The following is a 16,057-nucleotide window of genomic DNA, read 5'->3' as shown; positions in this document are numbered from 1 at the left end:
AGGGTCACCAGTTAGGGTCACCCGGTAGGGTTACTCCTTGGGGCTACCTGGAAGGGTCACTCAGTGGGGTCACCCGGTGGGGCTACCTCATGGGGCTACTCGGTGGAGCTACCCCATGGGGCTACCCAGTGGGGCTACTCGGTGGGGCTACCCAGTGGGGCTACTCGGTGGGGCTAGCCCGTGGAGCTACCCCGTGGGGCTACTCGGTGGGGCTAGCCCGTGGAGCTACCCCGTGGGGCTACTCGGTGGGGCTACCCCATGGAGCTACCCCGTGGGGCTACTCGGTAGGGCTACCCCGTGGAGCTACCCAGTGGGGCTACTCGGTGGGGCTAGCCCGTGGAGCTACCCCGTGGGGCTACTCGGTGGGGCTATCCCGGGGGCTACCCTGTGGGGCTACTTGGTGGGGCTATCCCGGGGGCTACCCTGTGGGGCTACTTGGTGGGGCTAGCCCGTGGAGCTACCCCGTGGGGCTACTCGGTAGGGCTACCCCATGGAGCTACCCAGTGGGGCTACTCGGTGGGGCTAGCCCGTGGAGCTACCCCGTGGGGCTACTCGGTGGGGCTATCCCGGGGGCTACCCTGTGGGGCTACTCGGTGGGGCTATCCCGGGGGCTACCCTGTGGGGCTACTCGGTGGGGCTATCCCGGGGGCTACCCTGTGGGGCTACTTGGTGGGGCTACCACGTGGGGCTACCCGGTGGGGCAACTCAGTGGGACTTCCCCGTGGGGCTACCCGATGGGGAAACTCAGTGAGGCTACTCGGTGAGGCTACCTGGTGGGGCTACCCCGTGGGGCTACTCGGTGGGACTATCCATAGTAGAGGTTTTTGGGTTAGATCGCGTAAATATATAAATGTGTCGTTAAAACCCGCCACCACCCGACACAGCCAACTAGTAAGGGTTGTCACGTCAACAGAACGTGGCCAATTCGTCACTCGTACAGCACACCGATGTGTTGGAGAGCCAAGCCACAACATCTACAATCCGAGTACGACGTTTTCGCAAGTAATTACAACTAGCTTCATAAGGCGACAGCCAGATTTGTGGAGAAGTCCACCTGTTGCGTTCCTTATATAGAAGCGTGGATCTGTTGACCACCCTCCTGCGCTCTTGCACAATGATGGGGGCGGCGGTGTGGGGGGCTACTCGGTGGTGCTACCGTAGCTCGCACGACGCGGGGGGCTCCGTGCGCCGATCACCGCGGGGGGCTCCGTGCGGCGGGCACCGCGGGTCTGCGAGCCTCCACCATTCGTCCCCGACGGCGGCGCTGCGCTGGCGATGTCTGGCTGTCCGTCGTCGCTCCGGCCCCCGGCGCGGACGTTGGGAAGAGCGTGAGCGTGACCGCTCGGGCGCGTCTGCGTGGGAGGTGGGGTCACTTCCCGGAGACAAAGGCGGCGCATAAGACTCTTATTTTTAATCAGATTAGGGACGGGGTCAAACTTCGTATCAATTAAACTCCGGGGTTGGAAAATACGAGGGACATTTCTCGGCCGCGCGCGGCATTGTGCTCGTGCGCCGCGGACCGAACACTCGGGGGGTGGGGGGGGGGGAGCGGAATGGGGGGGGGGGGGGACATTGGGAAAAGGAGTAAAAAAAAATTAAAGCGAATAGCTGGGGGGAAATAAATAAATAACCCCGAATTGAAAGCTTGGTTAAAATTAACCCTGCGTCTCCTGCCGGACCTCCCAGCGGCATCGCGCTGCTAACCGGGCAGGATGAGAGTAGCGAATCGACCGCCCGGTCGCACATCCGGATGTTGTGACGCGCCCCAACTCTGGCATTTGCTGCAGAGATTCGTCGAGAAAGTGTCCGAGCTTCGGGCAGGGATGATCCGGTGCGAGGTGCAGCCGCGAGCGGGTGTCCCCGTCGCCCTTCGCTTGGTTGCGTGGGCCTCCGTGGCTCGTGTGTTGCTGCTCCGTGGGCTTGCGTGTTATGGGCCTTGTGTGCGTGTGGAATATTGGGCGCGTGTCCGTGTGTAAAAACGTAGACACGAAGACTTTTGTTTTGTATTCGCACCCACAGTCGCACGTGTGTGCGCGCGCGCGCTGACGAGCGTCTGCGGAGCGGTGTCTAAAGTGGAGCGAGAGCACTTTGCTTCGAAGGTGGCAAAACCCAGGTTCGATTCCTAGCCAACGTCAGCGGTGAATGGCTGAACCGATCCCAGCTTCAATTGGGTACCTGGTGTGGTGCGGTGGCTTAAGCATCAGCGTTGGGGGGGAGGGGGTGCAAATTCGGCGAGACGTGGTGCTGGCCTCATCACCCCCATGTGTGCCGTGCCGGTCCTCATAAGTCCTCACTGACAGCACTTGCACCGACTGTTTAAGGCTACACAGGTAATCTTTGTCTTTGTATGAGTGTCTTGCATGAGTGTCTCGTTGTCTACAGGTGTTGAGTGTAGCGATGGCGTGGTTGTTAGCGCACTGTTTGATTCTCGGTCATAGCTAACATCAGTGTCAAATATCTAGATCGGTCCTGGGCCTCCCCTAGGTCGACTCGGCCTCAAATGTGTACCTGGTGTCACGTATAAACATGTTAACATCGCCACTGGGGAGACAAAGGGAGCTGGGTCTGGTCCTGACCCCACCCCACCACCACCCTCGTGTGCCACAGTACCAACTTTCAAAAGTCTACTCGGCGAGCAGCACTTGCCCCAACAGTCCGTTAAAGCTATTACGGGGGGGGGGGGGGTCTTTGTCTTCGTCGGTGTCCGTGCATTGCTGCGGCAGGGCCGGAAGCTGCTCATCATCGGCACGTCGAGCCGCCGGGAGGTGCTGCAGGAGATGGAGATGCTGGACGCCTTCAGCACCACCATCCACGTCTCCAACATCTCCAAGGGCGAGCAGCTGATGGACGCGCTCGAAGTAAGGACACCACAGGATTGCATAGCCCTGCAGACTATAAGACTATAACTTAAAACTATTTTTTGTTTTACCAGGTGAGGCCCCACTGGGCTTTGTAGCTCTTTTTCAGAAGCGACCTGGCTTTCATAAATGATAGCTCAACGAGGTGGCTTAACACGTGGAGATGTTTAGCAGCCAAATAATCTACAATGCACGTCGATTCTAAATGTGGAGGGAAAAACCGGAGGACCCAGAGAAAAATCTATGCGACCACGGGGGGAGAGAGAGAGAGACAAGCAAACTCCACAAACAGAGGTTGCCCGAGTCGGGAATTGAACACATGCTCTTCTTGCTTTGAGGCACAAATGTCACCACTGCACCACCCTGCCACCACCCCCCCACCCCGCCACCACCCAATTTCTGCAGCAACTGAGTAGCTTTGAGGACAAGGAGAGGGCCAAGATCTCTCAGTACGTGAAGGGCAAGAAGGTGTGGATCGGCATCAAGAAGCTTCTCACGCTCATCGAGATGGCCATGCAGGTTCGTGTGATTTCCCCCCCCCCCTTTGTTATCATCATCATCATCACCTCTACTCTGGCAGCATTTCCGCTGCATTGTCATTTCCGTGTTTGCGTCACGGTCAGCTTTGTCGTAGGCACCCAATTGAATATCTTCGGTGGTACGCAATCACCTGCTCTTCTCAATTAACGTCCACTGTGAAGCAGACGGCACGTAGTACAGGGACTCCTCTACTTACAAACGAGTTACGTTCTAGAGATCTATTCATAAGTCGATTTGTTCAACTTGACTCCCGTCGATTCCAAACCTGTGGTACGGCCTGTACACTAAACACGGGGAACGGCTTTAAAAGTTGTATTATCTCCTGCAGATGTAGATGGCACTGGTTCTTCATGTTATGTAGATGTAGATGCCACTGGTTCTTCATGTTCTGCAGATGTAGATGCCACTGGTTCTTCATGTTCTGCAAATGTAGATGCCACTGGTTCTTCATGTTCTGCAGATGTAGATGGCACTGGTTCTTCATGTTCTGCAGACGTAGATGCCACTGGTTCTTCATGTTCTGCAGATGTAGATGCCACTGGTTCTTCATGTTCTGCAGATGTTGATGGCACTTGTTCTTCACGTTCTGCAGATGTAGATGGCACTGGTTCTGCATGTTCTACAGATGTAGATGGCACTGGTTCTTCACGTTCTGCAGATGTAGATGCCACTGGTTCTTCATGTTCTGCAGATGTAGATGGCACTGGTTCTTCACGTTCTGCAGATGTAGATGCGTATTCCCTTTGGTGCTCGTTTCTCCTCTCTACTCTCTTGAAAAACTTACCAAGAGATGTTTGCACAGTTGCTCTCTTATTCTCTTCATACATCAACTTGTAACAGGCAATAGCATCGTGAACAGCTGCAACTGGACACACGGACAGGTTTGTTCGTATCTCTAAAAGTTCGCAAGGCGAATGTTCGTAAGTAGCGGAGTCCCGTAAGTAGTATTGGTACGGTTAATATAACATAAAGGTTTTTTTGGGTTAGATCGCGTTATTTATAAATGTGTCGTAACCCTCCACCACCCGACACGGCCAATCAGCAAAAAAGTGTCACGTTGACAAAAGACAAATAGTTCACTACTTTAGCCGCCCACCGGTGTGTTGAAGAGTGAATCCACAACATTTACAGTTTGAGTAGTACGACGTTTCGCTGGCGAATTGCCCGATGATGCTGGATGTAATTACCAGCAAAACGTCGTACTCAAACTGTAAATGTTGTGGATTCACTCTTCAACACACCGGTGGGCTAAAGTAGTGAACTATTTGTCTTTTGTCAACGTGACACTTTTTTGCTGGTTGGCCGTGTCGAGTGGTGGAGGGTTGCAACACATTTATAAATAACGCGATCTAACCAAAAAAACCTTTATTATGAATAATGTTGGTCGCGAAAGCCTACGTGTTAAACTGGTTAATATAACACACTGCGGTGTTAACCAGGGCGGCCTGGCACATTCGAAACACGAATCAACAATCGGCGAACGCGCTTCCGCCGTGCCGCGTCACCGCCCCATTGCTATTGACATTGCTCCGGCCTCGTGTCTTTGTCTCTCTGTCTCCCTCTGTGTCTTTGTCTCTTTGTGTCTCTCTCTGTGTCTCCCTCTGTGTACCCTTGCAGACAGAGCCACACCTCCGCGTGAGCAAGTTCCTGTGCCTAATGGAGGAGGACGGAGGGTACGTATGTTAACACCTAACAACAATGAGCGTTGCTTGAACTCTCAATGTACTTTGTACGGGGGGGGGGGGGGGGGCCCTTTTGTTGTCAATCCACTGCTGGATGAGGAACCCTTCCCCATGCCCGGTCCGCTTGGGTTGTTGCAGTCGGGAGGGCAGCACAGATGCGGAAGCATAGAAGTGCGGTACAACGATACTTATCAGTGGAGCGGTGGCATGTTCGCGTTGCTGTGCTACGAACGCAGCCACCCAAGCGACGCGACTCCCAGCTACGGCCAATGTTGGCAGCGGCGAGTGGCGTCTGAACCGATCCTGGGTAGCCTCCCAGCTCTGCCGGTGGAGGGATGTTAATTCCCTCGCCTGGTATGCAGGAGGTCGTGGAGTTTGATCCTGACCGTGACGCCTGTTTTGTTTGGAGTTTGTTCGCCCTGTGGTTGCGTGGATTTTTTCTCTGCGACCTCCGGTTTTTCGGCTCCACATTTAGAAACAACGTGCGTGCTGCTGCTTTAAATGTCCACATGTTATAAGTGACTTAGCTGAGCTATCACTTGTGGCCAGGTCGTTTCTAAAAAAGAGCTACGTAGCTCAGTGGACCCGTACCTGGTGAAATAAAAAATAGCGGTGTGGTGAAGTATGGTCAAACGACTCCCACGAAATGCCACGGCATGAGGTGCTGTGGGGGGGGGGGGGAGGACTTCACGCTGTGGTGGAATTGATCGATGAATCTGGTTGTCAGAATTGTCGATCGACTCGCCCAGCGGAGCGAGCCGCAACAGTAATAATTAACGTGATGAATGCTTCTACACGTCACAGTTTAATTTATTTGACAGTGTCGGGTGGTGGAGGGACTGAACACATTGACAATTGGTCAGCTCATTAATTATTACGACAATAATAATAACAATAACGGCAATTTCCGTCGCGCCGTAACGTGGCAGAGCTCCCGTGCGTCACGTGGCCTAACCCAGAAACATCGATTGTGACTCGTAATCACAGTTATTACTACTACCATAGTAATAATAATCACTCTCGTCATTACTGCTGTTGTTGTTGCCACAGGTTGCAGGAATCGTGAGATGGGAGGCACGGCGCGGGAACGAGCGTGACGATCGCCCACCCACCCCACTCACTCCCACCCCACTCACCCACCCACCCCACTCACCCACCACTCTCAGCCACTCCTCTCACTCCCACCCCACTCACCCACCCCACTCACTCCCACCCTACTCACCCACCCCACTCACCCACCACTCTCACTCCCACCCCACTCACCCACCCACCCCACTCACCCACCACTCTCAGCCACTCCTCTCACTCCCACCCCACTCACCCACCCCACTCACCCACCACTCTCACTCCCACCCCACTCACTCACCACTCTCAGCCACTCCTCTAACTCCCACCCCACTCACCCACCCACCCCACTCACCCACCCCACTCACCCACCACTCTCACTCCCACCCCACTCACCCACCACTCTCAGCTACTCCTCTCACTCCCACCCCACTCACCCCCCACTCACCCACCCCACTCACCCACCACTCTCGCTCCCACCCCACTCACCCACCCACCCCACTCACCCACCACTCTCAGCCACTCCTCTCACTCCCACCCCACTCACCCACCCACCCCACTCACCCACCCACCCCACTCACCCACCCACCCTACTCACCCACCCACCCCACTCACCCATCCCAATCACCCACGCACCACTCCCCCCCCCCCCATACGCTGTCACAGCCATAGGCACACCCAGGGGTGGGGTAATAGGGGTAGTTGCGTGACTGTGCGTACGTATCTACTTGTGTTTTTAATTCATGGGGGGCGGTGGCACAGTGGTTATTGCGCTGCGCTGCGAACGCGGCCACCCAGGTTCGATTTCCGCTGAGAGCTAACATCGGTGACATTTATCTGAACCGGCCTTGGGCCTTCCCCAGATCATTTCAGCCTCAAGTGAGTGCCAGCTGTGGTGTATAAACATTGCCCGTAGGAAGACGAATGCTGTCGGGCATGCTGCTGGTCCACTCACCTTGGTGTGCCATGCCGGTCATTATCGGGTGCTCGCTAGCAGCAATTTAAAGGCTATAGGTGGGGGGGCGGGGGGGTGGGAGGATCTTCCTGTCATGCGTGGGGAGCGGTAGCGTAGCGGCTGACACTCTGGGTGGTGCAGTGGCTGTCGCGTGCCCACGTACATCCTTGGCAGCAACTGGGTGCGCATCTCTCCGACACTCCCGCACGTGACACCGCATCGTATGTATGTGTGTGTGTGTGTTGAACTTCTTTCGCACTGTACATAGCCAGCCGCGCTAATCGGATGTGCATTGGTACCTCAGCCTGCGCCCCAGTCACAGCTCATGTCGTCATGCACGCTCTCCTCAAACGCACACGCGCACAAACGCACACGCCTCGTATCCTCACCACAGCAACGCGCGTGTACGACCGTTACCGCTGCGGGTAAACGGAGCGAGGTTTTGCGCGGCGGTGTCGTCGCTCGACGCAACGCGGTTGTCCGCGTCGCTCCGCTCTGAATAGATTTTGAGTGTCCACTCTGGCGTGTTTGCAACACGGGCGCGCGACCCGATTGGCCGGATGGGAGGTGGCGTCGTCTCACCCCCCGCGACGCCCCCGTGTTGGCGCATCCAACACGGGGGGGCCGCGTTTTCACGTGCGTGGCTGCGCGCGGGCGGTTCGTCTCTGAAAACCGAAAACCGCCCGACGTTCCGAAGCGCGAGCCGTCGTTTGAGTTTTTCACAGCTCTCGTCGCTCCGCCGCATTCCGCGGGACCCAAGGACGCCACCCGCGGACCGCCCGGCTTCGGCGACCTCCTCGCTTCTCCGTGATCTTGCCGCTCGCACCCCCCCCCCCCCCCCCCCGGGGGCCCCCTGGACGCGCGCCGCGTCCCCCGGGATCGCTCGAAACAACAACAACGACACGGGCTCCAGATCGCTCGCCTCGATTTGTTCCTCCAGTATTGAGGCGGCCCTCCCCCCCTGGGAGTCCCCCTAGCGCCGCTCGCACCTTCAGTCGGGCTCCCGCGCAGCAGCCCGTGGGTCGTCGTTTCGAAAACCCCCCCCCCCGGCTGATCAAACCGGCCGGCGAATGCTCTTTCATTCCTTTTCCTCGCGGTTCCGATGCCGCTGTCGCTCTCTCGCGCCCTTTTAAAGTGTGCGCAAAACGCCGGGGCCCAGTTACAGACTCTGCTTGAAACCCGACGGGAGCGACGTGAAATAGTTTTTTGCGGTTTTCGGGAGACCCCGCCAGCAACGGGCCGATGTCAACTCCCAGCCACTTTTAAAACTTCGTGTGTGTGTGTGTGCGTGCGCTTATATATATGTGCAATATGTAGCATCTCACCTGGTCACCTTGAAGGATTTCGGTGCGTTGCATACGTTCGCCGGACTACGTGTACCTCCGTAGCAAGCGTACATACGCTGTGACTGATGACTCAATTGGCCAAAGCTCGCTTGTTTAGTTGACTGCGTTGGTTGTCGATGGCAAGACAGCAACAGTGTTTACATATCTCACGGTCTTTGAACAAAACGTGACGTCCGAGAACCCGTCACAAGTCAGCGCAGATCTGATGTGTTAGGCCCAAGTGCACGAGGTGAGGGTTCTGCATGGGATTTGGCGAGATTGAGGGCTCCGTTTCGGATTGGTCGACAATAGCCAAAATTTACATTACACAAACACGCATCACCGATAAAGTCTTCACAAAGCGGTAGAGGGTTCTGTATTGGATGGGGGGGGGGGCGGGTTAAAGTTATCTTATCGGATTCGGTTGTGGCTTCTGTATTGAATGTGACCAAATGGAAGAGTCTGTGCTGGATGTGACGAGGGTTCTGTATTGGACAGGGCAGTTAGAGGCTACAAAGCTGTATGGGTGGTAAATCGACTGCAGACCATAAACCCCAACTCTCACAAATCACAGTCTCCGATTAGGTGTTGATGTTTTTTGTTGACTCATACCGACAAATATACTACCAAAACGAGCGGCTTTAATATACTCGATTATAAATAAGTATATATAAATACATATATAGAGAGAGATGAGACGTCCTTGTGGCCATTAAATCAAAATTAGACAAATTGCTCGCTGCTTCGGCCGTCACTCTACATTTCTCGAGACTGTTTAACCCCCCCCCAACCTCCACGGGTTTTGCCAGCCATGGGAAACTGTTCCCCCGTTGGCGAGCACGGAGCGAGGCTCCGTGGACAGGTGTCCAACTCATCCCCCTCACTCCCGGGTCAGGTGTCCAACTCATCCCCCTCATTCCCGGGTCACGTGTCCAACTCGTCCCCCTCACTCCCGGGTCACGTGTCCAACTCGTCCCCCTCACTCCCGGGTCAGGTGTCCAACTCGTCCCCCTCGCTCCCGGGTCACGTGTCCAACTCGTCCCCCTCACTCCCGGGTCACGTGTCCAACTCGTCCCCCTCACTCCCGGGTCACGTGTCCAACTCATCCCCCTCACTCCGGGGTCACGTGTCCAACTCGTCCCCCTCACTCCCGGGTCAGGTGTCCAACTCGTCCCCCTCGCTCCCGGGTCACGTGTCCAACTCGTCCCCCTCTCGGGTCACGTGTCCAACTCATCCCCCTCGCTCCCGGGTCACGTGTCCAACTCGTCCCCCTCGCTCCCGGGTCAGGTGTCCAACTCGTCCCCCTCGCTCTCGAGTCACGTGTCCAACTCGTCCCCCTCGCTCCCGGGTCAGGTGTCCAACTCGTCCCCCTCGCTCCCGGGTCAGGTGTCCAACTCGTCCCCCTCACTCCCGGGTCACGTGTCCAACTCGTCTCCCTCGCTCCCGGGTCAGGTGTCCAACTCGTCCCCCTCGCTCCCGGGTCACGTGTCCAAGTCATCCCCCTCGCTCCCGGGTCACGTGTCCAACTCGTCCCCCTCACTCCCGGGTCAGATGTCCAACTCGTCCCCCTCGCTCCCGGGTCAGGTGTCCAACTCGTCCCCCTCTCGGGTCACGTGTCCAACTCGTCCCCCTCGCTCCCGGGTCAGGTGTCCAACTCGTCCCCCTCGCTCCCGGGTCACGTGTCCAAGTCATCCCCCTCGCTCCCGGGTCACGTGTCCAACTCGTCCCCCTCACTCCCGGGTCAGGTGTCCAACTCGTCCCCCTCGCTCCCGGGTCAGGTGTCCAACTCGTCCCCCTCTCGGGTCACGTGTCCAACTCGTCCCCCTCGCTCCCGGGTCACGTGTCCAACTCGTCCCCCTCGCTCCCGGGTCAGGTGTCCAACTCGTCCCCCTCGCTCCCGGGTCACGTGTCCAACTCGTCCCCCTCTCGGGTCAGGTGTCCAAGTCATCCCCCTCGCTCCCGGGTCAGGTGCCGTGCCGAGTTACAGCGCCCAACAGCCCATGGAGCCAAGCGACCAGCGACAATCGGCGCTGTTGACGGTGTTATAGATTTGTCGAGTTTAGGCCTTGTTTGACTTGTGATGTATTTTTATTCATTTTTTTTCCCTCTTTAGTGTCATTCCTGAGTGTACATCCCACCCGTACGTGTGTTTGCGCACCGCTGCAGGTGGCGCCGAGTAAGTTGTTAGGCTTAATTTAATACCCATGTGCCCCCCACGTGTACAGACAGTGGTGTGAATGTTGTGGTGGTGGTGGTGGCGCTTTTGTTTTGTGAGTCCGGCGCGTGCTGTGATCGTCGCTTACAGTGCTTTTATCGGGTAACAAATCGTGCGCTGCTCCTTTCGGTCCCGTCTTGGCTGTGATCCGATTGTTGATGAAGGCGGTTTGCTTTACGAATATATATTATGTGTAGAAACAAAACTATGGTTCTGGGTTGTCGATTGTAGCACTGCTTTCGTTTGGCGTTGTCTTCTGTGACGTGATATTGATTTTGTGATGCAGAAATAAAAGTACAAAAAATAATCTTGCAGTGCAAAGATGAGCAATGCCATCCACCCATGGGTCCCATCACGACACCTCCGCTCATCTGGTACGGACAGTCAGCCACCATTCCTGAGTGATGCCATTCACCCATAGGTATCCATCACGACACCTACTCTTATCTGGTATGGAGCTGCTGCTGTGTGAAATCCACGCGGCTTCGGACAGCGGAACGAAGCTTCCTATCTTAAGTCCTCGCGGTGGTCTGGAACGGTCTCTGCCGACTGAAGTCCACTCAGCCGGTGACAATCGGTGAATTTAAGACCGGACTAAATCATCCCCCCCTCACCAATTGCCAGAACATGCTCGATGGACAGAAGCTCCCTCCGTCACTGCTATCCGGATACGGAACTGCCTCCCTTGATTACACATTGAAGGCGGTGCAAGGTGTAACACCTTGCAGTGCACACAGGTTATTGAACAATAGCTGAGCACCAGCAGCGAAACGTCCTTGGAATAACTTCGAGAGAAGGGTCACTATTCCGGTGTAAAACTGGAGACATAGCGTTGACTGTTAAGAAAAGTAAGAATGTATGCGCTGTGAAGAAGGCCCATTGCCTGAAACGTTGCCTATTATATCTATTTTCTTTTAAGCCCCACTGTTTTTGAGGAATTAATGTGTGTAGGGGAGTGGGGTTTATCTTATTTGGGGAGCGGTAGTGTTACGGTTAATGCCGCTGCACTACGAACCTGGCGACCCGGGTTCGATTCTGGCTCAGGGCCAACACCGGTGACGATTGTCTGAACCGGTCCTGGGCCTCCCCTAGGTCGACTCAGCCTCACATGAGTACCTGGTGCGGTGTGTAAACATCGCCACTGGGGAGACAAAGGCGGCCGGGCGTGGTGCTGGCCACCCCCACACCCATCGTGTGCCACAGTGCCGGCTCTTCACAGGTGCCACTCGCTTTGTGTTTGTTATTTTTTCATTATTAACCGTGTCAAATGCAAGCTGCAGCATCGCCAAATAATGTTTGGTTTTCAAAAAACGACACGGGCTTGGGTTGGACGCGTCGCTCGGCGGGGGTTGATGCCCCCGGTGGGTGGCGATGTTGGCTATGGCGATGGAAGTCGAAATTGGCATTCGTCTTGGAGAGAGAGAGAGAATCATTGGGGTCACCCCCTCGGAGATGGAGCGTCCCGAGTCCGTCTCTTGGTGTGGGGCAGGAGGCTCTTCATCCAGCAGTGGATTGACCAGAGGTCTGCAAATATGATACTGTATGTTCAATGTATGCGGTACTGAGTGCATTACACGATGTAACACGATTTTTGTCCCTGGGTAGTAAGTGTTATTTTTTAATTGCTTATGCCTAAAAAGTATAGAAAATGGATATTGTTCCCCACAAACTTTGCTTTTGTGACCAGGACTTTACGTGAAGGAATGACACAAATGCACACCACGTTTTCTCATTGAAAATAGGTGAATTTCAAAATATCACCGTCCTGGTCACAAAAGCAAAGTTTGTGGTAGAATAATAGCCATTGCCTGTACTTTTGAGGCATAAGCAATTAGAAACTAACACTTAATACCCAGGGACAAAATTCATTTTATTTTCTTTGGTTCTTTCGGTAAAGTCACGTAGAATGAGAATAAATTAATAAATTAATAAAATAACACGATAAAATTCTCACGACGTTTCGGCCACAACACAAGTGGCCTTCATCAGGTGAAGGGACGAGACTCTCGAGGACAGCCCTGGACCCGAGACAGTCTCGTCCCTTCACCGGATGAAGGCCACTTGTGTTGTGGCCGAAACGTCGTGAGAATTTTATCGTGTTATTTTATTAATTTATTAATTTATTCTCATTCTACGTGACTTTTACCGAAAGAACCAAAGAAGATGAATCCTTGCAGTCACGAAAGCTTTAAATCGAATTTCATTTTATTTCTTCCACAGTGCTCTCACAGAGTTGCCCTTTTTTGTGAGACGGCTTTTGGACGAGGGGGCGCCTGCCCATCCACGCCGTGCTGGCTGTGTTGTGGCGTGGGTGGTGTGGGTGGTGGTCGTGTTATTTGACCAAACTCCACCACGCTGTTTAATTGCCGTGGCGCCTTCTCTGAAATCGACGACCCGCAATGTGTTGTGGTTATCTGCACGTCGCGAACGAACGTGCCACCAACGTACTATTACGACGACGACGACAAAAACACAATTCAAACGGTGGGTACAACACGTTCACCTTTATCGTTAACGTCGTTATCGTCTAACCTTTTATCTTTTTATTTAAAAAAAAACCCGTGCAATTATTTATTTCTGCACTCGTGTTAATAGAAAGCGGCTCTCTCCTCTCTCTCTCTGCGTCGATGTTCCGCCAGCTTGCGGAGACGGCTCCGCTGACCCCGCGACCCCACACGCGCGTCTCGACAGAGCCCTTGGCCCTTTTTTGTTTTGCGTGCCCCCCCGTCTCTCCCCCCCCCCCCCCATTTTTTTTTAAACGCATATATATACATTATGTTCAATAAATACGTGCTTTTATTATAGAGGTTTTAGGACATAACACATTAACAATTAGGTAAACGCTACCAACTAGACACATTTAGCAGTGGGTTTTGTTCTCTCTTTCAGGCCGGTTGGGGGGGGGGGAGGTGGGGGGGGGGGGTCAGAGTGCGAGGCCCCGCGAGGATGAAAGGTCACGGGTTCACATCCTGACCGAGGAGGGCGGGCGGCTGGGTGCGGGCCCATCATAACGCTCCGTGGCACCGCTTTAGAAGATGTCTCACGGGCAGGTTCGACCACCGACCCCTTTTCCCTTCCCGCCACACTAACGTGGAATGTCCTCCGCTGGTTCTACCGTCAAATGGAGCCGCCAGCCAAACCCGGCATTAAGAGTTTCGGGAGGAGTTGGGAATGGAGCGCCGTTCGTCGAGGTCTCACATCTTCGAGTGAAACCCCGGGGCATTCTCAATGACGGGGAACAGGGGTCACCAGATGTCAATGAGAGTGAACAGGAGGTCGCTGAACAGATCTCAATGATTGTAAACAGGAGTCACCAGATGTCAAAGAGAGTGAACAGGAGGTCGCTGAACAGATCTCAATGACGGTGAACAGGGGTCACCAGATGTCAATGAGAATGAACAGGAGGTCGCTGAACAGATCTCAATGACGGTGAACAGGAGTCACCAGATGTCAATGAGAGTGAACAGGAGGTCGCTGAACAGATCTCAATGACGGTGAACAGGAGGTCGAATAACATATCATTGAAAGTGAACAGGAGGTCGATTCCAATGACAGTGAATAGGAGGTCGCTTCAGAGATATCAATTGGGTTCACTTTAACAAATTTCAATAGGAGTCTAATGGGGGTCACTTCACAGATCTCTATGCAAGTGGACAGGAGGTTACTTTAAATAAGAGACATTTTAAAATAAACGACGCTCACTGCAAGCTATGTATATATATACTGTAGATCGATGAGTGTGTTAACTGCAGGCGCTCGAATGAACCGGTGTCTTATTAAGGCAGCGAATGGGAAGTTGACGTCCTCATATTTCTGGACAAAGTCTCGCGAAATAAAACATAATGTAGGTCTCCACGAAGGGTTGACAGCCGCCGCTGTCACGAGAACATCTCTGCAAAGGCGAAGCGATCTTCGATGAAAGTAAATCCACGGTTTGCTGAAGGGATTTCTGTAAAAAGCGATAAGGAGCTTTATTGGACAGATCTCTATGAAGGAATTGGAGGTATCTGGAGAACCCAGCACCTGGCACAACGGTGGCAGTGGCCGTTGATGTGAATGACGACGATGATGATTCTCATGATTGTTAGAATGAAGGTGAGAGTACTTATGGTGGCAGCGGTAATGATGGTGATGATGGCAGTGGTGATGAAGACGGTGATAGTGGTTGTAATGATGATGATGGCAGTGGTGGTGATGATGATGATGGCAGTGGTGATGATGATGTTGGTGACAGTGGTGATGATGTTGGTGGCAGTGGTAATGATGGTGATGATGGCAGTGGTGGTAATTATGTTGGTGGCAGTGGTGATGATGACGGTGATGGTGGTTGTAATGATGATGGTGGCAATGGTAATGATGATGGCAGTGGTGATAATGGTGATGATGGCAGTGGTGGTAATTATGTTGGTGGCAGTGGTGATGATGGTTGTAATGATGATTGTGGCAGTGGTGATGATGATGATGATGGCAGTGGTGATCATGATGTTGGTGACAGTGGTGATGATGTTGGTGGCAGTGGTAATGATGGTGATGATGGCAGTGGTGGTAATTATGTTGGTGGCAGTGGTGATGATGACGGTGATGGTGGTTGTAATGATGATGGTGGCAATGGTAATGATGATGGCAGTGGTGGTGATGATGATGGCAGTGGTGATGATGGTGATGATGGCAGTGGTGGTAATTATGTTGGTGGCAGTGGTGATGATGGTGATGATGGCAGTGGTGATGATGACGGTGATGATGATTGTGGCAGTGGTGATGAAGATGGTGATGATGGTTGTAATGATGATAATGGCAGTGGTGGTGGTGATGATGATGGCAGTAGTGGTGATGATGATGGTGGCAGTGGTGATGATGATGGCAGTGGTGATGATGATGATGATGGCAGTGGTGGTGATGATGATGGCAGTGGTGGTAATGATGATGATGGCAGTGGTGATGACGATGATGCTGATGACAACTGTGGAATGAGTGGCGGTAGAGATTGTGACATCTGTATTGGTGTTAATGACAGCGGTGATGATGGTGATCGTCACACATCGCGGTCGGCTACGTACGGCGTGAAAGAAGTTCAACATACATCGTTTCAGTAACAATTGCGACGACGACGATGATGATGATGATGGCGGAGGCGGTGGTGATGGTGACGACGTTGACAACAGCAGCTTCGGCGCTCACCTCGGCGCCTCTAAAACTCAACCGCCGCTCCACCAAGGCTGCTATCGTGGGCCACCATCGCCAAGAATTACTTTAGCGCAGAGATCTTCAGTAATTTTCAGGAGAGGTTGGGGAGGGGGCGAAGGGGGCCGCACCACACATTTGAAACCGCTGGGGGTTTGACAGCAGCACGATGATGATGGTGGTGGGCTGATTTCACCATCTGTGTATTGACGAAGGGGCCGCACTCAAGGCCACCC

At 53.9% G+C, this 16,057-nt stretch overlaps 1 protein-coding gene across 1 annotated transcript in view; it reads left to right on the top strand.

Moving 5' to 3' along the window:
- Positions 1–10,845, top strand: part of NSF (N-ethylmaleimide sensitive factor, vesicle fusing ATPase) — a 49,841-nt gene extending 38,996 nt beyond the window's left edge. The window contains exons 18-21 of the mRNA XM_032956966.2: positions 2,724–2,858; positions 3,264–3,377; positions 5,016–5,071; positions 6,131–10,845. Of these exons, the coding sequence (XP_032812857.1) occupies positions 2,724–2,858; positions 3,264–3,377; positions 5,016–5,071; positions 6,131–6,146 (321 nt within the window). The 3' untranslated portion in view covers positions 6,147–10,845. The remainder of the gene's footprint in view (positions 1–2,723; positions 2,859–3,263; positions 3,378–5,015; positions 5,072–6,130) is intronic.
- The last annotated feature ends 5,212 nt before the right edge of the window (positions 10,846–16,057 follow it).

This window comes from Petromyzon marinus, chromosome 19, assembly GCF_048934315.1.
Source record: "Petromyzon marinus isolate PM22_M1 ecotype Great Lakes invasive population chromosome 19, UKy_Petmar_22M1.pri1.0, whole genome shotgun sequence".
NCBI lineage: Eukaryota > Metazoa > Chordata > Hyperoartia > Petromyzontiformes > Petromyzontidae > Petromyzon > Petromyzon marinus.
Note: the sequence above shows the minus strand (reverse complement) of the source record. Positions and strands in the feature narration are given on the sequence as shown.